At 39.1% G+C, this 24,478-nt stretch overlaps 1 protein-coding gene across 2 annotated transcripts in view; it reads left to right on the top strand.

Annotated features, from left to right (window-relative positions):
• dennd2b (DENN domain containing 2B) overlaps positions 1–24,070 on the top strand; it is a 50,550-nt gene extending 26,480 nt beyond the window's left edge. For both annotated transcript variants that reach the window (XM_024295901.2, XM_024295900.2), the window contains exons 5-20: positions 1,449–1,570; positions 3,498–3,713; positions 4,018–4,114; positions 4,266–4,310; positions 4,457–4,641; positions 6,284–6,393; positions 6,571–6,640; positions 8,367–8,444; positions 9,089–9,229; positions 9,380–9,528; positions 19,388–19,565; positions 20,170–20,211; positions 20,575–20,686; positions 21,998–22,237; positions 22,480–22,566; positions 23,625–24,070. In XM_024295901.2, coding sequence (XP_024151669.1) covers positions 1,449–1,570; positions 3,498–3,713; positions 4,018–4,114; positions 4,266–4,310; positions 4,457–4,641; positions 6,284–6,393; positions 6,571–6,640; positions 8,367–8,444; positions 9,089–9,229; positions 9,380–9,528; positions 19,388–19,565; positions 20,170–20,211; positions 20,575–20,686; positions 21,998–22,237; positions 22,480–22,566; positions 23,625–23,659 — 1,907 coding nt within the window. In that variant the 3' untranslated portion in view covers positions 23,660–24,070. The remainder of the gene's footprint in view (positions 1–1,448; positions 1,571–3,497; positions 3,714–4,017; positions 4,115–4,265; positions 4,311–4,456; positions 4,642–6,283; positions 6,394–6,570; positions 6,641–8,366; positions 8,445–9,088; positions 9,230–9,379; positions 9,529–19,387; positions 19,566–20,169; positions 20,212–20,574; positions 20,687–21,997; positions 22,238–22,479; positions 22,567–23,624) is intronic.
• The last annotated feature ends 408 nt before the right edge of the window (positions 24,071–24,478 follow it).

Below are 24,478 nucleotides of genomic sequence, written 5' to 3'. Positions count from 1 at the left end.
CCCTATAGTGTAAGCTAATATTGATATTGTTAGTGTTTGCTCTGCGCCTCGCCCTGCCCCTGAGTCCATTGTGAGCACAGAAATGTACAATCGCAGCATGCGGCAGAGGTGTGTCCACCGCCTGCAATAATACTATGTGTCTGCGAGTGTGTCAGCGAGAGCTCTGGATGTTTGTAATCAGTGGGGTAGATTAGTACCCTGCAGTACATAAGCAGCTATGCAGACATATCATTTTCCCAGCAGGCTCTCATTACAGTATTGCTCCAGTTTAATGGAGTAGCAGCTCAACGTGGGGCCAGACTAAGCCCTCTTATTCTGGTTCTTGGCTTTAACCACGCGCAGAAATTACTCCACTCAGCTAATTTACTGCGTGACACAACATAGCGCTCTCAGGATCTCTCTGCTGTGTATGTTGGCATGGGGTGGGGTTGGGGGGTTGTATGTGTACAGGTTTAATGATTCCGTATAAACTCTTGCTGCTTAGCTTTAAAATTGCTCCAGTTCATCCGTACACACTCAGAGAACAGAATACTGCTACCAAATGCATTCTTGTTTTTTCAGTCTCTTCTTACAGAACTTTGTTTCTTTTCTTGCACCCCCCCTCCCAGTTCTCTTCATGCATTTCAACACCATCTGGCTCTGTTTTTATTCTTCCGTGTGCTTTCTTCTCATTCTCACAACCTTTTCCAGACCCTGCCAAAAGAGCTATTCTCAGAGCACATGTCTGGATAGGCATGGACTGCGGTGTTACACAAGTTCCTTCTTTATTGATGTTGGTTTCCTGCCAGGTGACATCAGAGAGTTGTTCGATCCTCTGCGATGTTCGTTTTCTTCCTTTTTCTACACCGTGGTACATCTATGGAACTGTTGCAGTGTTCTACACTTAAAGTCCACATATCCATTGACAGTTCATCCGAGTGTGAGAGAGAAGGGGAAATCTCAAACTTTCTTTTATTAGGAAAAAAAACGTGTTTTTTTTATATTTAAAAAGAAAAACTTTTAGGTTCAGATTGAACTATCTGTGCCATAACATGTCAGCAATTGGAAAGATTTTATTGCCAGGCTTATTTAGATAGAGACCCTGGGCTTGTCTTTCTGCGGCATGCCTGGACAATGACTCACCGGCGGTGCTGTGTCCAGCAGATTCAGCTGGGCCCACTGGGATCTGTGGGGCCCGGAGCCAACAGCAACTGTTTAAAAAAAAAAAAAAAAAAAGGGGAGTTCACTTGATCTAGCCGGGAGTGACCTTTTGACTTACCTTTCATGACTCATCGCTTTTTCAGACCATCCTAAGGGAGGCCCCGTAGTGCCCCGTGACACCCTCTACTGGGCCCCTGTTTATCCTGACTGACCCTTCAGAATCCTCTGTCTCGTGTCAGGAGCAGGCTCCTCTGTTCAGAATCGCTAGCTTCAGGGGCCGACTCTGAAGTCTGTCCTCGTCTCCACAGAGAAGGAGAATCCCTACGAGGATGTCGACCTGAGGAGGAAGAATTTGGGTCGGAAGTCTGGCCTGTTGGAAACCAAGCGGAGCTGGAAGTCCATGGACAGGAAGACGAACTCTCCCCCTCAGGTAATTCAGAAGCCTGTTGATAATCAGCAATGTAGATGCATGTTTGGGAATATGACAGAGATGCTTTCTGTTCTCTGAGTTCTGGATAAGATCTTTTGAAGGTTGTCACCGGTAGTTTGTGCGGAGACAAATATAACATATTTACACCATAAAACTCCATAAAAATGGAAAAATAAACCGTAAGTGTGTGTTTTTCACTTACTTCTATCAATCTAATGTTGTTGACAGACTGATGAAAGTTGTGTTTTTGATGTTTTTTACAATATTTTTGTAGCATAATTTATCTTGATTGAGGTTATATATAAAGATAATTAAGCTTTAAATTACATTTCTGAGTTTTCCTTTATTCAAATCGTTATGAATCAGGAGCAGATGAAAAAATATAGTTTGAAAAAGTTTGTAGGTTTGATGTGGAACCCACAACTGCAAACTACAAGCTCCCTGCTCCAGTCCATTCCAATGCATCCACTTGTGGACAAATTACTCCATTAACATCTTTACTTTCCATGTCCGAGCTGGAATCTGGCTCAAAACTGTATGGCTGAAAAGCTCCAATGTTGCTCACCATTTTTGTTGTACCTGTAATATTAGCTTGGGGTTGAGAGAGGCTGTAAGGTAGTGGGAGCGAGTGTGAACAGATGGATGATGGGAAGTAGGGGTAGGCTTACTCCATGCCAACATTTCCACCAACAACTCAGTTACTCAGTGGTAAATGTCTGATGAACTGCTATTATTTCCTAGAAAACAACAGCGGTTTTAATTTTCTTTTTTTTTTCACTAAATTAGAAAAAACTGATCTAATGGATGTTATTACTTGGAATGTACCGTCACTGACATGACATGTCAATACTGTCATGCAACCACAAGAGATTACCCGTTGGGCATGCTGTTATCTGTATTACCTGTGTGTGATATAGCTGGTTGACTAACTTAATCTTTTCTCTCAATCTTTTTTCGGATGAGTTGCTGCTTTTTCTCAGGAGGAATACAAATATCAGAAACTTTTTTTTGGCCATGGGTTTCTTTCATAGGTCTATTATGTGTACTCTTTTTTTTCTCTAATACATCACACGGATATAATGTTTCACCACTCAATGGCAGCTGGAGGAAAAAAAGAGTTTGGCTAAGTTCTGTAGTTAATATAAACAATGTATACAGCCTCACTCGTGTAAACAAGCCAGCAAGAAAAAGAAACAAAAAACTCATAAGTTTAGTCATGAGAGAATGGATGAAGTTCTGCAATACAGTTGTCAAAAACAACCACATTATGAGACCAATTTCCAGTTTGCTTTTCAGAGCTGTGCCTCAGCTAAAGGTACATTTTACTTTAACTCTCTCAGGAATAACCTTTTACTTTGAGTCTTGTGTTAAACAGAAACACCACATAAGACTTCACTCTCACCTTTCCCTTTACCATGTAGAGCCCAAACTGTAACACTGAGCTTGTTTACAAAAAGAGAAAACACACTGTTCCTTTTTTAAAAAGACTTGGAGTGTTTGAGTAAAAATGTGGACTATCCTCTGTTAGTCTGCGGTAGAGAGGACTTGTCTGTGTATCTGTTGGGCCAGCATCATCGGAGCCAGGAAGCTGATAAAGGAAGCTGGCTCTGATGATGGATGGCCTCAAAACCACAGCAGGCTGATTGTGCAAAAAAGACTGTAGTAAATGATTCATAATGTTATTAGACCCAGTGCAGAGGTAGCTTTAGTCAAAGGCTTCTCTAGGTTTACTTCAAACCTGACTTTAAACGCAGGGACTCTTTTATATTTATCACAATCAACGTTTTTCTGCTAAATTGATTCAAGATTTGTAACATAAGTGAAAACATCCAACATTGTAAAGCTTTAACAGATTTTGTAGTACCATTTTTATTCATTTTTTCAAGTTACTTATAGGTACAAAATTGTCTGTCTTTTGTGTGTCTAGCTGCCTTCTAAACCTAGCAGCCAGTCGCTGCGCCTCACTGGTCCATGTGACAGGAAGAGCCACAGAAAGTCCCAACTTACCAAGCGCTATAGCCACGATGAAATGCTGCTTCTTCCCCAAATCGGTGGATCCACATCCCCCTGCGGCATGTTGGACGATGGCCGCTGCAGCGCCAGCGATTCGCTGTCCTCACACAGGCACTGGAGGATCCCTAAGGTAGATCCCGTTACACGTGTATCCTCTGGATCCCTGGCGTGCAAAGCTCTTACCTTACAACAAGGGAATTTTCAGTTGGATCAATTGGAATACAAATACACAATAGCACTTTACATTCATGAATATCACTCCACAGCTTTCATTTTCTTAAAAACTCTCCTGGGAACATTTTGATTTTAATTCCCAAAAACTTAACACACACGTTTCCTATCCCTGTTCCTCTTCGTGTCTGCTTTCTCAGCACTTGTGGTCAAAAGACTTAAAACTTCCCTCATGGTAAACTTTCCCTCGTCTGTGTTTACAGCTGGTTCAGAGGATCAACTCCATTTACTGCACTAAACGTGGGAAGAAGAGGCTAAAGAAGCTGTCCCTGTCCAATGTTGAGACAGCTTCTCTCAGAGGTAAAGTTCCTCCTTCTCTTTATCCACATGCTAGATAAGTTAGCAAATGTTTGCTTCAACCACCCACATGGAAACTTCTGGTATCTCTCATGACATATTGGTGTAAGTAGGACTGGAAAACATTCAACTTTGACTTTTTTTTTGTCTCCAGATGACAACAGCGAGAGTGAGAGTGATTCTGATGACAGGTTCAAAGGTGAGCGACCTCAGCTGAATTCTTGTCATTTAAATGACTCCAAATTATAGTTTGATAGGTATATGTGAGATAATGCATTCCTGACAGTCGTTAAGCTTCTTACTGTTTACTAGATTTTCGGTAAAATAGATTTTCTTCCCCATCAGCTCACACCCAGCGGTTACTGAAGCTGCAGTCCATCCTGAGGCGAGCCCCCAGCTATCGCACACTAGAGCTGGAGCTCATTGAGTGGCAGGAGAGAGAGCTCTTTGAATACTTTGTGGTGGTTTCCCTGAAAAAGAAACCCAGCAAGAACTCCTATATTCCTGAGGTCACCTACCAGTTCCCCAAGGTAAACATGTTCGGTCAGTGTGTGCTGCTGGTCCTGCTCTTAGCTGTCAAAACCGCCTGTTCTCACTGCTCACTTCTGCATCATGGCGTTAAAGTCCCTCGCCAATCATCTTTTCATCTATTTTCAAAACTTTCCCAGTGGTTTTTTAAAAATTAGGATTATGCCATTTTTAGACAAAGTTTAAAATCCTGTTGTTTTCTCTGACATGTTTTCTGCAGAGTGGTTGTAGTTCATTAGAAACTCACCTCTGAGTAGTGGGCGGGACTGTTGGAACCAAGTAGGCATGCCCCCATATTCCAATTTCCTGTCTGTTTACATCAGGGGTGGGCAAACTTTTTGACTTATGGGCCACAAAGGCTTCTAAAATTTGACAGAAGAGCCAGATCAAGAGTAGATGGCTTCAGTGTTTTGGTGATTCATCTCCTAAGTGATAGAAATAACATGAAATCTGAACAAAATCATGCTTTAATTTTGATTGAAAATGAATATAGAAATTTTAAAACTGAACATTTTGTTTTTTAAATTGTGGCCAATATAATAGTGCCAATTCCACCAATGGTTTGATACTCATCAAAGAAAAACTGCAAACTTAGAGAAATGCTGCGTTCATGTGCTGTTGGAAAATCGGAAAAATGACAGTTTGAATCGGAAAACACACATAAACGTTAGAAAAATAACTAATCTTCCAACACCACATGCACGCAGAATAACTTTCAGCACCCAAACAAAGGTCAATTTATTTGTAGTGTACAATCTATGGGGAGACAGGAGAATTACAGGGAAAGTAAAACATTATTTAACGATTATCAGTGTGATTTATTCCAGCTTGGTGGGCCAGATTAAACAGTTTAACAGGCTGCATTTGGCCACAGTTTGCCCACCCCTGGTTTACATGCTCTCCTAGAAGTTTGCAGCCTCTTATAACCCCAACATAACATTACCAGTGCAGCAAAAAACCCACCAAGAACAATCTATGGATCTGAATGAAAGTCGGTCTCTGTCTGAAATAAAAAAGTATTTATTACTCTATATCTTTTTTAAGTGCACTTTGTCCATATGATGCCACAATTTAAAACTTCCCTTCAATTCAGTTGCTACAAATTTATTTTTTTCTTATTGAATTTAATAATTTTGTTTCCAATAGCAACTAGGTAAAAAAAACAAAGGTTGCAGTGTTTTTCTCATTTCAGCACTTCCTCAACATGTCTTCTAACTCATCCAGATTTAGGGTCTTATGCTGGGCAACACTTAGATTCTGAAAGTACACTCTGTCGTTGTGACATGTAAACATGTTTCCTGTAGTCATGGCTAAAGCATCATAACAGATGTCGGTGAGAACAAGAATTCCCTACGCAAATATACAAAAAATGGAAAAACAAAACAAAAAAACTGTTCATGCTGCCAGTTAGCTGAAACTTGAAAGGAAAAGTCTGAAATCCGATGAGGCCCTGTTCTGAGATTTTTAAAGAAACAACAGTGAGAATAACAGTTTGGTTTTCACTGACTCCATTGACAGTTTTATCACAGGTTTTGTAGTCAGTTATCAGTGTGCCCTGCACACTGAAAAGTGGTACTGAAGTTAGGTTTTACTCTGAAGATTCCTCATCTGAGCTGAAATAACACTTTAAACATTTTCCCTCAGCTGGAAAGGCCCACCAAGCAGATGAGAGAGGCAGAGCAGAGACTCAAAGCTATCCCACAGTTCTGTTTCCCCGATGCAAAAGACTGGAGTCCCGTCTCAGAATACGCCAGGTTTGTCCAATCCTCTTAACATAATGAAGCCCTTGCTGAATTATATGAGTAATTATGTTTTTCAGACATATTTGGTTGTAATATTTGTACGTTTTTGTTTCAGAAGAATACTTTTTTTTTTTTTTGCAAAGATGTCAGTGTCAGTACATGCATTGATGCTCACGCTTTGCTCTGCAGTGAGACCTTCTCATTCATGTTGACCGGGGAAGACGGCAGCAGGAGGTTTGGGTACTGCCGGCGCCTCCTGGTAAGCCTGTCACTCACGCCTTTTAGTACTCATGCCAAGTGAATCTCAACATGCAACATGCTTTTCCTGCGGGTTTTCCCTGTCTTACATGATTCAGTGTTTGCAAAAAAGAAAACTACATACATCCTCTCATACAAAACTAAATTTTCAGGGATTTTAAATGCTCACTAACATTACATATGTCATTAAAAAGGTAAATCATGTTTTTGTATTAATGCAAATATATTGTATTTTAACAGAAAGTGTTCTTGCTTTTCAAGAGTATAATGTTTTTTAAAAAGGGTTGGGTTCAGCCTGGGTTTGTAAGGAAAGGCGGGACAAAGAGCAACCATGAAAAAGCAATTCTAGTGCTCATTCCAGAGTATTTCCTTTCCATAATGAGGCTGCGGAGTGCTTTGAAGTGTTGTTAAGCTTCCCATGTAGCTAGTGGCCAGAGAACATGACTGTCTGTTCATTCTCTTTGTCATTTGGTATTTCTGGGTGTTTTAAAAACTCTATGTGGGAAAAAAAAGTCAATTTAGAACTTTATTTCTACTGCGTTCTACATATATATATATATTGGCAAAACAGTCAGAAACTTTGATTTACGCCTGAGCTGATCTAAGATTCCCCTCAACAGGAGCAGATTTTTGTGAAAACAAAGAGGTGAGCCACTCTCCTCCAGTAACTCGGTTTCCTTCCTGCTGTCTGTCTTGAAGTTGGCTATGAGTTTGCATTCCTAAGGACTTGAATCAAGCTCCACACAGTTGATTGAATCATCCATTTGGAAAAACGGAGGAGAAACAAGACGAGAAAATTGTATACCTAATATGGACAATTGGATTGGCGCTTGCGGAGGGGCCTGCACTCATTTGTGTCTGTTGTGAGAGTGCAGAGGACGGCAGATAGGATCGGCAGGAGTAGATAAGTGACCTGTGTTTAGGAAGGAGGTAACCACATGAACGACATTAACCTAAGATGACAGATTACATTAGGAGGCCTCCTCATGGCATGTTATCATGGGGTGTTTTTCTATTGACCTTCATAAACCCGTTTTATGATTTCACATTTACTCTGTTGTTGCTGCCATGACTCTGTGAGAAGAGGAAACCCCCGGGTGTTTAAAGTAGCCTGAAGAATGACCTTGTAGAGGTCATAGTCTTGGTTTTCTTTGGCAGGAGATCTTTAAATATGACTAGTTTTTAGTCAAATTCAAATAAAACAACTGTGTCACTCATAGGTTCTTTTAGAAAAAAGAAATGCAATGAAGTTTTGATTGACATTTAGAAATAGAGGAAACAAAGAGGATATTTTTAACAAATGCAAGTGTTTTTTGGGTTTGCCCAGCTTGAGAATGTATTTATAACTATTGTTTGTGTTATAAATATACATAAATTCAAAGAAAAAGCTGTTGCTATTCTAAGTTTACATATTTATAGTCAACTCTTTGTACAATAAAGTGTAGACGATTATTGTATTCACTAACATGCTTGAGTCCCAGCTGATGCTGCAAATATGAACCAAGAAGTGACTGTAGAACATTATACAGTGCATGGTTCGTTAGCTTTGAACCTTAAATCTAGATGTTTCTGTTTAAGATATATAACGTCTGTAAATCCCCTATCTTGGTGGAAATGAAATGTTGTAATGCTATACTTCTTTACCGCCTTATGAGTCCATTTATAACTGATGTTAAGATCATCTGCAGATGTATCTTTTCATGTTCAGTGTTTTTCTTTCTTTCCAGCCGACTGGAAAAGGACCGCGGCTTCCAGAGGTGTACTGTGTCATCAGCAGGCTGGGCTGTTTTGACTTATTCTCCACAGTGAGTTGTGTCTTTTAGCCACACATGCATTTGTGTGGACACACACACATGGAAATGCAGCCTCAGCCCCGTAGCTGTATGTGTTGCTGCAGTTGTGGTTATTCGTCTGACAGCTGATGGAAATTGCTTTCAGCCGTACCTCTACTGGATGCTTGATCATTGATAAAGTTTACTTTGGTTTCTCTGGGTTTTCCAGAGTAATTGTTTCCTTCACTCCAGTCCTGCCAGTGTTAACACTGCAAAGAACCTTCTCTCTGGTTTGCTTTTAACTCTATTCGATCTCTCCAATAATTCAAAGTTTGTGAATCCAGAATTATAAAGCCAACAAGACAGGAAAATGTGTCAAATACTAATCTGAACATGTTGGGAAAACTGAAAAGGATACAATTAAACATTTTGATAAAGAAAAAGGAGAGTGTTTGATTTCTGGGGGAGTTTGTGTGACATAGAGGCAGTAATAGATTATATTGTATGACTAGGAAATAAATCATTTTCTAAAACAAGAGGAAGTTTCGATAAAAAAAAAAAAAACATTAAAAATAGATTACATTTTTTAAAAAGTGCAAAAACGTTGTAAATTCTGTTTAAATGAATTGCCACCTGTATCAATCACACGTCTGATGATGGTTGATCTGTGTGTTTAGATCCTGGATGAGGTGGAGAGGCGTAGGGGGATCTCGGCGGCACTGGTCTACCCCTTCATGAGGAGTCTGATGGAGTCTCCCTTTCCTGCGCCGGGGAAGATCATCAAAGTGAAGACTTTCCTGCCAGGTGCAGGGAATGAGGTCAGAGTGACTGCCAAAGTATAACCCAACTGCTCCCACTAATTTAATTAATTGCGAGGTTACCCAAACTGTGCCTAGACAGAGCTCAGCTGGAAATGTGCTCGTAGAGTTGGACTCACTGGGGATTCGGTGCTTTCTGTGGTCGTTCAGGTCATTGAGTTGAGGCGGCCCACAGACTCCAGACTGGAACACGTAGACTTTGACAGTCTGTTCAGCTGCCTGGGCGTGCGGCAGGTGATCCGCGTCTTTGCCTCTCTGCTGCTGGAGCGCAGAGTCATCTTTGTGGCAGATAAACTCAGGTGAGTAGCAACTCCAGCTCTATTCATCCAGTCATATCCTGGTATTTAAAATAAGACATGTTCCTACAAAAACATGATTATAAAGTGTCACCAAATCTCTGCAGCATGTAAAGACACTGACGTGTTCATATTTTATCTTCTATAAACCTCAGTGAGATAAAATCATAAAACACAAGCTAGGAATCTGGCTGACATCTTTGAGTCTGGTCTAAACAAGCTAATCTTTGTCCTTATCTTGTACTTTATCAGAAAAGTTGTTATTTTAATCATCCTTTTGTTTTAAAGTTTAACTGTTTATTAACTTACTCTGTGCGATGTGTCCAAGGCCACCGTAAACAGGCAGACAGGTGGTTCCACGTGTAGCTGGTTTATTTGCACAGACAGTATGACAGGAGTCAAGCACAGCTAAAAGTCCATAAAGCTGAAGCAGGGTCAGGCAGGCAGAGGTCAGAGTCAGGGGAGAACCAGGATCAGAAACGCAAGAAGACAGTTCAGAATATAACGCTTGTTAAGCAGGCAGGTTGGCTCAAAACAAACAATGGCTTCCGCTGCAGAGGGGTAGGACTAGTTCTGACTCCTGACAAAGGCTAGATATTGTTGTTGGTCTCATCTATTAACCTAACCTTAACCATAGCTATAACCTTAACCTTAACCATTCCTCCGGGTTTGTGCTGCAAGAAAAAAGTTCAGCTCGTATTTAGAAAATTATGTGTGAATTTTCACTTTCAATTACATTTTTAAGTTTTTTTTAAAGAAAAAAATATAAAATGAGTTTAACTTCTGTGGATTTTGTTTAGAATATTAAGCAGTGAATGCCAGCTGATTGCTTTTAAAATTTTTTGGACTTGATGCTGGAGATCATTCATTCATGTTTCATTATTAGAGCTTTGCTTCCTAAACAATATTAACCGAGTCAATGCACTTACCTCCAACATACGAGTTAATGGAAGATTAAGGAGGAACAAAGATTGATAATGACCACGTGATGTTTTGATGCATCTTGTTTTGGACATCTTGTTGCCATTAAGATAAGTAGAGGGTCAAGTGAGGGTCAAATGAATTGGGTCATGCTGCCAGGCTGCTTTACAGATTGAAATAGAATAACTAAAAATGAAACATATCCTTGTATTTCTGTAAAATGGCACAAATTCTGTAGTGTGACCTTAAGAGAGCATCACATGTGGAAATTACTATTTTTTTTTCTTTTACAAAAACTGTATTATTTTAACTGCAACTTGTCTTTTGGATATTAACTTGTTTTTCAATATGTTATTTTGCATCAGTTTTTGCAGCTGAATTAGATAAATCTTTCAAGTCAGACATTGTTCTCACACGCTGGAACTCAAACACACAACTTTTGTCTCGTTTTGTGGTTTTGTCTATTTGTGCTAAACAGACGCAGTCCTCCATTATCCATGCTCTCTGTTGGGCTGTTGACTGTCCAGTTTCACATTAGGAAAAAAGTAGGTCATGTGGGTGAGAGTTACTGTGAGACGGGGTCATGGCGGGGTCTGATGAGATGTGAAGGGTCTCCGAGGACTTTGTATCCCCGTCCGTCCTCTTGCACCAAAAAAAGAAAGACGTAGCTTTTGAAGGTTGGAGACCAGGGTGGAGTGGGAGGAGATTTTGGTGCAAAAAGTAATCTCTGGACATATCAGAGCTCAGTTTAAACAAACATCAGTGGGGGCAGTGACTGTGGGGGAAGGAATGCACTTCCTGTGTGTGCGACTCTGCCCTCTGTGATCTGTGGCTGAACTGTCGCTGTTTGACTTACGATGCCATGTTAACTCCCTACGTACGGGTGACCTCGCCGTCTGAGTCCCTGGAGAAAATGTCTCCACTGCTCCTCATTAACGGAGCCGTTAAAGAACACCTAATGTTTCCAGTTTGGCACTTTAATATGACAATCCTGACTGATTGACAGGTAACACTTTTACAACCTTTTTGAGAAATGCTGTTAGCACAGCCCAACCCTCTCAAACATCTTTAGTCTTTGGTATGGAAGAGAAACAGCATCCCTTTTTCTGTAATAAAAATGGTTTTTTTTGCATAATGTGAAGGATTAGCAATGGAGTTGAAGTAGTGCATTCTGAGCTCTTCCCAGGCTCAACAGTGTGAAACTGCAAAACACATTAAAGTATTAGTACCTTTAAAGCATGCTACAATAATTTTGTATACATATACTGTATATATTTTCTTATAATTTCTCCTCAGATAATAAAACGTGAACTTTGTTTATAATTTAGGTTAAAAAATACTCAGCTAAATGCGATGTTGGCCACTATGTTTTGATAATTAACTAAATAATGCAGACAACAAGTCATGATCATGACAACACAAATAACACAACACAGCAACATTGTTGTTTCGTAAGAAAATTAGCCTAATTTCTTTATTTACCGTCGAAAAAACACGGACACAGACAGAAAACAATAGAGAGAGCTGGGAAACGAGGAAAGGCAGACTCTGTGTTGGAGTGGGAAACTGGGACCTTTAGAGCTGATGCTTAATGTTTCAAACACGGCATAAAAACTTCTGTTTGCTCAACTGAAATATCAAACGAAAAAATAACAGTTCAGATAATCACAATATATTTTAGCAGAATTACCTTCACTATTGGATTCAAATCAAGTACACTGTTCTTGTGTTAGGATTTGAAATCTTGCTTTTGTGGCCTGGTGTGCCGCAAACATAAACACTGAGATTCTATCTTTGGTTGTATTTGAAAACATCGACTTTATGGCAGCACTAATGACTGATATGATAAAAGACCTTTTCCCTCTGGAGCTTCAGTGATTAATCCAGTCCCAAAATACTTCAGCTGCAGAACCATGATGTATGTTTTCTTTCCCCAAAAATGTATATCCAAATGTATGCAATATGCTATTATAGCGAATACTCGCATTCATGCAACCCTAGCAATCATTCATTTGAGGTTTTGTTGGTTTTTCCAAAGACGTTTCTGCTTCCACATTAAAGTCTATACGCAGGGCTTCCTTTGAAGGTTCAAGCGCCTGTAACAACAAGCTTAAAGCTTAATCAGAGAGATTTATCATCAGCTATGTTGCTTTGTACATTCTTAACTTAAGTGACCTGTATGTGCTGACATGGTTTTATCACTGCTGCTGCTGACTTCTGTAAACAGTGGTGTCTGTCCTCAGGCTGCAGTGAGGAAGATTAGCAGATTGAATGTGCTCTGAATTGAGTTAGCATGAAGAAACACAAAAAAGATGTTCCAGAACATTTTATTATTTCCTTCCTCAATACAACTCTATTGTTAAGATAGTTTCTAGTTTTTCTTATAGTTAATATGTTCAGTTCTTTCCATACAGTTCATTCTCCCTGTAAAACTAGGTTTATAAGGTATACTGTATGTCAATCTGTACACATACAATATGTCCAAACTTTGTGGGGTTGTTTCTCCACAGTTTGGCAGTAAAGTTTTTGTGTACTTAATCTAGCGGCAAAAAGAGAGGACATGGTCTATAAATGTAAATGGAGAGGATTATCCAGAAAAATGAAATAGAATTAATTTTCTCACAGTCTTGGTAAATTAATAACTTTCACTTTTACGCCTTGTCAGAAGATGATTTAAGCGATTTAAGATCACTCATGTTTCACCAAAGCTGAGAAAAAGTGTAGAGTATACAGTGTCCTGGCATCTTCTTACAATGATCTTCAACCCAACAGCAAGAATGTACGTGCGCTGCTGCAACAGATTTGCGCTCACATCCTTTCTGCTCTTTTGATCGTTTGTGCTCCATCTCTCAAAAGCATTCCCTTACATGTCTCACAGAGACTGAACAAAGCCACATTTAACAACTCCACTGGCTTCTCATGTGGTGTCTAGCTGTGTGGTAGAGACAAATCAACACACTGTAAACATTTGAGATGTTTGCGCTTCTCAAAGAGTTGAGCAAGATCTGGATGTCAGCAGTTGGTTCACACACATTGGAAAAATCATTTTTCTTGATACTTTTTAAAGGTAAGATTAATGTAGAAATGTTGACTGAAATACAATTAAAAAAACAATCCTCTCACTCAACTTTTGCTGTTGCATTTGCGGTTGTCAAAGCTTTAAAGTGTATCATTCAGTTAGTTGTTTGATTTTAAATGTACTGTAACATTACAAACCCTGATCAGAGTTATCCAGCTTCCCCATCTTTTTGTTCCACCCAATTACACGCCACGCTTCATTTGCTGTACCTTAGCATGAGTTAGCACAAGCTTCCCATACTGACCTTCAAACAAAACACATGGTTGGAAGGTAATGCTGAGATGACTCACTTTCCTTTATGAAGCTAACTAAAACTGTAATTGCAGCCTTCTGAACGATGGCTGTTTTTATGCAGTTTGAAAACTAAATATTCCCTCTTTTGATCATTTCATTAATATAAAAACTTGAAATGTTTATAAGGTTCTTAATTGAAACAAAATAATTTACCTACTGTCTTATTAGTCAAGCCGTACAACAAAAACCAAAAAAAGTCTCCTATTGTTATCTAACAATTTCTAATTTGTGTTTATTAAATCTTTAAATGAGTTTGATTTTTCTTACAGTTGCATAAGTCTTTTAACAAGAACACCACAGTCACAGCAGGCTGTGAGTAACACTTAACAGAGAACAACGACATCTTTGAAAATATACAGTCTTTCCGTAATCAATTATGCAGTTTATTTCAGTTCTTTCCATCTGCCAACGTCTTATTTTCTAGCAAAACAATGACTCAGTTATGGCTTGGGGACGTGTTTTGACTTTGAGCCATGTCTCCAGAGAGAATACAAGATTCCTCTTTTTGGTTTTCCGTGCACCAAAATTAACTGATTCCCATGTTTTGGGGTGGGATGACCTGAAGTAAAATGTGGTTTAGATGGAGCTACAGGCTGCAGAACATTGATTTGTTAATATAAAAAGCACAAAATGATCCATGTTTACAAGCGTTGTGGTTAGGGCTTATATCATTGGATTTTGTCATTTTTATTGAACTGCCAAAGTAGATTGTAGATTGTCTTTCCCTTTAATTAACCCAACTTTTTTTTTTGGTTTAAATGAATTCGCGGGCAACACAATGTCATGTTTACAAATGAATTTGCCAGTAATAAATTTTTATTTTATTAGAAGCCTGACAAATTGGTCAACCTCTAATTTATCTGTCAGCTCTTGCAATATGTGCCACTTTATATTATAACTACTATTTTTTCTGTTCACTCTAAAGTAACACAACACTTTTGTTAGCTTCAGGGCATGAGCCGGTCACTCACAGTCACAGTCTTCAGGTGGACACTCTTTTTACAATCACTGACCAAACAAGCTTTCTATTAAAGACCAGCTCTGATGAAAATCATGTGACGGAGGACATATTTAAAGAAAATGAGACTTAAAATTGCATAACTGAGTATTTCTTATTCAAATTGTTGTGAATCAGAAGCAGAAGAAAAAATGTAGTAGGAAAAAGCTTGTTGCAGTGACATAGAAGTTAGTACGGCAAGCCACAAGCTCCGTGCTTTACTCCATTCTGATGCACCTGCTTGGAGACAAAGGCCGAATCCAAATTCTTCCCCTACTCCCATATTTAGTCCTTCAAATGGAGAGTTATGGAAAAATAGTGCCTTTTAATTTGGACGTCACTCCCACTCGATGACTTTATCAATAGTCGCCGGTCATCTACGTTAGCACGGAGCTGCTAGCGCTCAGAAATACATAAACACATCAGTTTTATGACTTTAAAAGTCATGATAACAAACAGTAATTTCTTACTCTCATTTAATTGTAAACATCTGTGCTTCAGAGCACACATGTGAGGAAAAGCGCTTCTCCTGCATGGCACAGTTCAACACAGTTCACCCTTGCGGCGGAGGGCTCTGTATCCCTTCACGCTAAGGGTTAGCTCTTAAAAGTACTATTTAGGACAACCATATCACTTCAAATGTCCCTAAAATTGGAGGGGTAGGGAAAAACTTGCATTCGGCCAAATATAACCATGTATGTCTTCATTATCCTCATTCAAACAAATCACCTGGCTCAGTATTGCTCACCGTTTTGTTGCACCGCTAATGTTAGGTTAGGGTTGTCAGGGGCTGTAAGCTAGTGGAAGAGCACATAACATGATGGATGATTGGAAGGGGAGGGCTTACCCTGTGCTGACAGACCCACCCCCAACACAGAGACAAATTTCTGCAGAAACTATATACTAGGAAATGACACAGGGTTTTTATTTAATTTTTGCTAAAAACAGTATAATCGTGATTAAAAGACCACTTTGTACTCTGATTGCATTACCCCACACAGCATCCTTTCTCATTTTCTACAAGAACTCACTGAAGCTAGCAGCACTGTCAGCCATTTTGTTAATCACCCGCTTCAGGTTCCTCTCTTTAATCATCAGCTTTCTCATCAGAGAACAAGCTGAGCTTGCTACAAATCCTCTACACCAAATCTCCATTGGGAGAACTATATCTACCTACCACGTTTGTCTGCTTCTGCAGACGACTTCAATATTTTCCTATCAGAGGCCATTGGAGGCCTCCCAAGTCTATTCAAAGTTGTCAGTCTCTAGCTTCTCCAACTGACCAGTAGTTTTACCACATGTTTACCAGTGTGCTGCTCTTCCCTCCGTCACAAACAAACCATTCCCTGCAAGTTTTCCATCAAAGCTGCTGCTTATCATATTGATTTCAGCTGCAGGCAAATCTCTTACTTTACACCTGAAAGAATGTCCTGAAATTAACAAACATGATGGATCCTTATCTGCCCAACTATTTAACTTTTCTAGCAAAAATTTAATTCTGCCTTCCTCCTTTTCCCATCTGTCTTTCCAAGAAAGTTGCTTTTCCCAGTCACTGTATCCACTCACTTTGTGTCACCTGAGAAACCACTTCCTACATCTTGCAGCCTCTTTGTGCTTTTTAATTTCCTCTACAAGCAGCTTTCTTTGATAACCTGGAGTTTTGTGGATCTTTGAATTCGACTTCACTAAAGGCCGTATGGTACATGGTGCTGTGGTGGTGAATGTCATATAATTCCTAATGCATTTTGTCACAAATCCAAACCATGCTGGTCTGACCCAACTTGAACTCCATTCTACAAGCTGTAGGTCAACGTCCTTCTTACATGGAAAAACATCCACTTTTTTACTATCCAATCTTGTTTTGGATGGAATAGTCATTAGTTGGCATCCCTGCAGTTATTAGGTGAAACATGTATGAACAAGCATAGGAAGTATTATTTAATTCAGCCACTTCCTTGATTTTACTTTGTGCTTTTCTTCTGTTTTTTCAGCTGAATTAGTTACATATTAGTTCATGTCTAGCAGCTCTTTTGCTTTATTGCTTAGTCTCATGATTTCACCCCCCTAACAATATAACTATAGTTTATCAGAATCAGACATCTGGTGTTTGGTACACGCTTAATAGGAGCTCCACAGGGCCCCCCTGTAGAGTGCTGGGACTACGGTCACACCCTCCCCTCCCACGAGACCTCTGCTCATGGCTGTTATTAGAATATGACCAGCTGAGTTTTACATTAGTCTTATTTCCATGAATGTTTAAGTTCAGCTGTAGACACACAGCATCTAATGTGGACTCCTCAAACACCTGCACATTTTTCATTTGCACCCCAGACAGCCTTAATCAAAATCAGACAGAATTATGGCTTTGAACGCCTCAAGATTTTTTTTTCTTTTAAAGAACTTTTCTTATTGCAAAATGTCTTTCAGTGTTAGACCAAGAGCCAGTGGCTGCAGATTCCAATAGACAGGAAGTAAGGAAAAGCTATTTGGAGGCCAAGGGACCGAACAGAACATTCCACTCAGGATAGAAACGCATCATCTGGGATTTTCTTGTAGGTCCTGGAGTGCTCTTTCAGTGTTACCTTGAGCGTGGAAAGAGATCCACTGTTCCAAATGCCTAAATCAGCAGTGTCACAATGACACGGAACTTCTCTGACCACACATTAGATCAAATGTATCCGGTTAGAGTTTAATACGAATGGAATCTGAGAACTGGATCAAGAGACGGTCACAAATTAAGACCATGAAACTGAAATTCCACGGCTGTCACGTGTTTTTTTTGTTAGAGCACAATGCAGCAAAAAGATGACAAACACTCATGAAATTTAATAAACAAATCTGAAACACAAACATCTCACCTGAGACAGATGTGGTTCATTTTAGACATCGGGCAGAGCCAAAGCTCCTATAGTATCTTTGGATTTGTTGTATTTTATTATCTGGGGTTCTTAGCCTTAAAACAATATTTGGATCTGGACATAACTGCTGCCATTTGTCCTTAAACCATCTTTAAGCTGAAATTAAACTTCCGTCACATTAAACCTTACGTTTATGACTCTAGTATATTTGTGTGCAGACCCTACACATTTATTATTTTAGGACCAAAAACGAATTTCCTGACGTTTGTCTGAAGCTTAGATTGAATTTTCCTCTCTGTCTTTTAAACTTGGAGCAGCAACTTTTGTTCACTTGTGTTTTCCTTCGTTTTATTCCAGCAGTGTGTTCAGGGAAAGAGTGTAAGCGATCCTTTTGGAGCCGACTGCATGTAGCCTGTGGCGAAGCCTTTTCTGAGATGCGTGCCCCATTGCTCCCTGTTGGAACTCGTCAAACCCAGGAGATAGGATCTGTTGGGATTTATCAAAGTCTCTTCAGGCTAATGGAAATCAAACTGGTCAAGAGAAAAGCTCCAAAGGCTTCACACTTTTAAGAATAGAGGGAGATACCTCAAAAAAAAAAAAAAAGGCAGGGATTTCTGCGCCTTCGGCTTGTGCTGGTGTAATTCTATTTCACCCCGTCAAGAAAACATATTTTAATCGCAGCAAGTTGACTCATGGGAAGTGGAGATGAAAAGGCCTGTGGCAAACATTAATGAATACTCTGGAAAAGACTGAGGGAGTCATTTTTTCTGAGCACATCGATTATGCTGCTGATCCCAGTTCTCGGTATCTCACTCACAACTACTTGGCAATATTTCTTTGTGCTCAAGTTGTTTACGCGAGTGCTTGGTGTGCTGTTAAAGGCAGTGGCTGTGGAAAATAATGTCCGGGGTTGTCATCGCATACCACGTTTGATCCCCAGTCTTGTGTCTGATCCGCTCTGATTTAGTGCTTTACAGTGTGTGTTTATGTGTGAGAGCTACTGGGCCCCGGTTTATTTTTGCTCGTTTTGTGTACATGGACCAAACCGTATGTGAAAGAAAGAGGCGAGGGTCAGCCACTGTCAACAAGCGGCGGATCGTGAGAAAGACGGGCTGCTATTTTGTGATCCTGATGTTATTCCGCAGCTGTCAAATTTAAACCCAACTGTTGCTTTCTGGGATCGCGTCAGCAGTCCTGCTGCTTAACTACAGCAGCATGTCTGAGTCACGCCACCACTACACACAGAACACTGCAACCTCACAGTCAGGCATTTTATTGGACTCAACCTTCGTCATTGCGGTTTATAGTGCCAGGTATTTTACTCTTTTGCCCTCTTTGTGTCAGAAGTTTTAGGGTCAAGACTTTAAAGAACTTTAACCACTGCAACTTGAAAATGGGGTGCATGATTTATCCCTTCATCTATCTAATAAAACACTTGTGAGGAGTAAACGGTAATTATGTCAGTTCATTCATTTATTATTTTCTAGGAATAACAATAAATGTTTGGTTATGGCACATCTCTGCCAAAATCAGCTTCACCCTGACACAAATTCTTCAAAACAAATCTTAAATATTATCAGTACGTTGTCTTTTATTGATTGATTCTGTCGTGTTGCTTTGGGGAAAATGGGATAACTTCATGTGGTCCTATGAGGCTCCAGGTGGGCTTTAAATGTGGTTGACGTCTGTCTGTTTTTTTCCTCCTATCGACAGCACACTATCCAGCTGTATGCATGCTGTGGTGGCACTGCTCTACCCCTTCTCCTGGCAGCACACCTTCATCCCCGTTTTGCCGGGCTCCATGTTGGATATTGTGTGTTGCCCCACCCCCTTCCTGGTGGGGCTGCTGTCCAGCTCCTTGCCGAAACTTAAAGAGCTTCCTGTTGAAGAGGTAAGTGCTTCTTTTTTTCTCATTCTCTTATTGGAATTGGATTTTTTTTTTGAAATTTTTAAAATAATTTCTCATTTAGACCGATAATCAAAAATCATGTAGTATTTTAATGATTGGATTTGATAATTAAAACATTTCTTTTACACAAAATATATAAAATATTTTAAAAGTCAAATGAAATTGTTGGACCAACTTTCTTTCTTTTCTTTTCTTTATTTTCAGCAGACTTGATAAAATCCTATTTATTATGTAAGTCAAACAGTGCATGTGGAGTATGACCAGATAAAAGTTGGTGTGGACATCCATCAGGGAACCATTGTTAAGACAAGACTAAGCAAAGATGTTTGACCTCCTTCCAGATTTAGTTTTATGATCAAATACATTTGCAATAGAGGATCATTTAAAAAATAAGCAGCAACCTGTGGTAGTTTTCAATTTCCTGGACGTTTCTTGTAGAGTTTATGCCTCCATTCTTGATTTTGACTTACTCAAGAAAATGCTAGTCAAAAATCAAGGGTTTCTACCTGATATTTCTAATGTTTTTTTTTATGAATTTTGTGTAAATGAGTGAATTTTTATTATTTCTTTTTTTCTTTTCACTTAGGCTTTGATGGTCGACCTGGGAACTGACCGCTTCATTCGACAGGTTGGTGCTCACAAAACAAAGAATTATCAGAAAAAGAATTGAACTTCTTGTTTATATGATTTTTTTTCCCTAACAGTTTTTGCCTTGGATTTCCCACTAAGCCCTCTTATAAATGCATACTGTAAAGGAGCATTCTATGGGTGTGTGGCTTTTGGAGTAGTTCATAAACTTTAAGGAATGTTTGGTTACACAAGCTAAACATATCAAATATCAGCTCCCAACTCAATGATCATTCTCAGCAAATGTAGCTGATTGTGCTGTTTTTCTTTTTCAATTCAATACATCTCTTGAGAAGGCTGACATGTTGGATCTATCTCTATGTTGTTTATCACTGGTGACTGCAGTGTTTTCTTCTGTTTATAGATGGATGATGAAGCTTCATTGTTGCCGCGGAAACTTCAAGCAGCTCTTGAGCAAGCGCTGGAGCAGAGAAATGACATCATTAACCAGGACTCTGACAGTGAATCCGACGATGGTGAGTCAGAGACCGATCATCTACTCTATAAGAAGACAGATGTGCTCCTGGTTAACTTGAGCCGCTCGCTGGGCAGTGGTGCGTTTGTGTGTCTGTAATCTCTTCGGGAAGTGATGTCTTCTTACTGTAAAAGTGAAGTCATCATGATTGTAGCAGCAAGAGACTGTCTGTTGGGCTAATGTGGAGCAAAATATTTTGTAACAGTTTCAAGTATGGACTTAATTCCTGCAAAAATGTACACCTTTTAAACATTCCTAACATCTTTTTGGATCTGAGAACACGCAATCATTTAAATACTCATTGATAATCAATAAAAAAGCAAAATGAAGCATAACTGATGACTCATTTAATTTTCTCCTGAAAGTCTTGTTAGAAATCAGTAATCAGATATTATTATTATATATTTCCAACTTAAACAGTAATAAAATGAATTTTTAAAATAACCGTAGAATTCACGTCAAAATCATTGCATATTTTTCAACGTTCAGTTAATCTGATCCATTTTCTAAGACCAACATATTCCTTTTGGGGTCACGGGGTTGCTGGAGCTACAGTTGGGCCAAAGCTGGGGTACACTCTGGACAGGTTGCCATTCTGTTGCATAGGCACATAATCACCCATGCACACTCACACATACACACCTAGGGACACCTTTTAGAGTAACCAGTTAACCTATGAAGCGAGCTTTTGGACTGTGGGAAAAAGCCGGACTCACTCTTCCACAGTGAGAGCATGCCAGTTAATTTGACTTTTTTTGTCATTTAACACAAGTTTTTAGCTATCTAAATCAATCCCAGTTTGGGATTATTTTGTTATTTCTTGATGTTCCTCAGAAACATCTGCTTCATTTTAGACAGCCTGTTTGCACTGATGTTCAATCCAAGTCATTGAAAGAAATTAGGAAAACAAAAGACCGCTGAACACGATAACTCGCAGCGATGACGACAGTAGAATGACTATGATTATAAAGAATGAGTATAAACCCTGACGTCCTTCTAACACATCTGATAGGGCCTCACAGTTGTTCTAGCCTTGAGAGCAGTTTGTTTTTTCATATTAGCGCTATAGAGCTTGTGTTTGTAGTTCAACTTTTCTGTGTCAACTTGTTCAGAATTTCCTTTATTTTGTTTAATTAAATACAACATCATGAAATTATTAAAAAAACACATTATTAAGACTTTATTTCTGCATCGGTTTAGAAAGAATAATCTATTTCTGATCACTCTGTGTAATATGACCCATGAAGCATCACCATATCATCGAGGAACGGCTGGGCTCTGTGCTGACTTTTCTTCTCGTTTCTTTTCTCAGAGTACAACTCGTTGAACAGTCTGGTGTCGGAGGCCTTCATCCGCTTCTTCTTGGAGACGATCGGACATTACTCTCTGTTCATCACTCAGAACGAACGGGGAGAGCGTGTCTTCCAACGAGAGCCCTTCCGCAAGTCTGTGGCTTCAAAGAGCATCCGCCGTTTCCTGGGAGTTTTCATGGAGTCTCAGATGTTCGCAGGGTTCATTCAAGATCGGGAGCTGAGGAAAACCCGGGCTAAAGGTAGGGGAGGGGGGTCACTTGTGAATGTTTTTTGTTTCTTCTCTGTGGCTGCTCACTCCTGATAGTCAATTTCCTCCTAAAAGTCCTGGACTCACACTGACCTCTAGTGGCAGAGACAGTTTCACATTCTGCCACCACATCACAGAATTCTTCCTGGCAGAGCAAGAGCGTATTGCTTCCTGGAATACTGAAATAAGTCATCACTTTTCTCTTGGTTTAACTTTCAATTCTTCTGTTGACAGGCCTGTTTGAGCAGAGGGTGGAACAATATTTGGAGGAGCTGCCAGACACAGAGCAAAGTGGAGTAAACAAGTTCCTTAAGGGCCTTGGTGAGTTCTGCACACTCATCTTTCATTAGTTACAAAAATAAACAACATTTCTTCTTCTGGTGTCCATGTTTACCACTTGCTTTCAGTTGTTTTTGGGCCTTTGTTGCAAATTTTACATAGCAGCAGCTGGTACTTTTTCTTTATTCAGTTGTCATTTACTAATTAAAAATTAAAACATCTAAAAACAATTTAAATAGGTTTTATTTTATTAGTTAAACCCCCCAAAATAGGCCATAAACATGTTTGAAAATGGCCCTTTAGCCAGCTGTTTTTTTCACTTGATGTTCCAAATTTCCCCCCTAATTTACTGAAGTTTAATTTTGTTGTAAATATTCTTAAATTTAATTTGTCACACTACAAAGCTGAAAAACTAAATGTGTAATTGTGGTTTCGTTTTTGAGTAATAACCTTTCACCAAGATGTTTTTCTATTTTATTTTATTTTTTTATATTATTATTATTAAGCTTTTTTATACGGAAGAGGATTAGGGCCACTGGAAAAAAAAAAAAAAAAAAAAGCCCATGAAAAATTCTGACTTTAATCTCAGAATTCTGAGATTAAAGTCAGAATTTTTCATGGGCTTTTTTTTTTTCCAGTGGCCTTAATCCTCTTCCGTATTTTTATGCTTTAAGCAATGTAGTAAAAAACAAACAATTTTAGATTGCTCCTTTAAAAAATAGACAAAATCATGACTCATCTGAAAAAAAGAAGAGAAATCATTGGTGAGAACAGCAGAGTGGACAACCATTACAGATAAAACTATCAAAAATATGTATTTCAAACATTTTATTATTCTATTGAAGCAAAAATCTTTGAGTCGCCTTAAGATTTCATTAAAAACATTTATTTTGTTATATTTGCACATTTTAAAGATGCTTCTATTGATGATTTCTTAAACTTTGTCGTTGATAACACTAATATTGGCTCAAAAATGGGGTGGAAATGCCTTTTGCCGTCCACCCCCGAGAGAAATTATTTTTTTAGTCAAATCTAACTGAATATATTTAAAAATACCACTTGCAGGATTCTGATTGTTGCATTTTTTGCATGTTTTCCAGGAAACAAAATGAAGTTTCTCCACAAGAAGAACTGAGGTGACAGTTGAAGACCCACGAGTTTGCCTTTCAAGATGATTCTCCAACTTTTGCATTTTGTTACTTATTAAATTTCTATCAAGCAATGTACATATTGTTTCACTGTAAGCTGCGATAGTCTTCAGCGTATGTTTATAGTACCTTGTGAGACAGCTTTAGCAGGACGGTACACAGCAAGTGAATCACAGAGTAACCACTGATGTCAGTGCATGCTTGTCAGGAGTGTTGCGGCGTGCATGAGTGTATGCGAGTCAATAGATGTACAGTTTGTATGTATTTTTAAAAAAACTGTTTTGTCCTGTTTATGAATTGTATTCAAAAACTGCACATGCATCCAGGTAATGAAGAACAACTATTTCTACTCCTCATGGTCTCCTGCATCTGTTATTAAATCATTCCTTTGGTTTGCATATGTGAGCGTGTTGAATCTTCACAGAATTCGTGATCATTTTTTTTGGCTTTTTTCATAAGAAAATGTTTAACAGATTTCTTTGCTCTTAGAAACTAAAAGTACAGTGGCCCTGAAGTTCAAATCACACCAACAAAAACATTTTAATGATCACAATACTTTGAAACAAAAAATGTTTGACTCACATCTCACCAAACAACATCCTAACTCCTTTTCTAACGTGTTATTTCCTTAACAACTGACACGTTAATGACAGCCTTCCTCACAGCAAAGCGCTAACCAGAGCTGGTAAAGTCCCAAAAGGCAGAGTATTGTCGCACCAGCCGCCACATGCTGCCACTAACCTAATTATGTCTGTGCACATCACTCCTGTGACTGTCACTGCCATGCTGTTATTAGCTCTCCTCAC

Source organism: Oryzias melastigma, linkage group LG3 (genome assembly GCF_002922805.2).
Source record: "Oryzias melastigma strain HK-1 linkage group LG3, ASM292280v2, whole genome shotgun sequence".
Classification (NCBI taxonomy): Eukaryota; Metazoa; Chordata; class Actinopteri; order Beloniformes; family Adrianichthyidae; genus Oryzias; species Oryzias melastigma.
The sequence above is the reverse complement of the archived record's forward strand: the minus strand, read 5'-3'. Positions and strand labels throughout refer to the sequence as shown.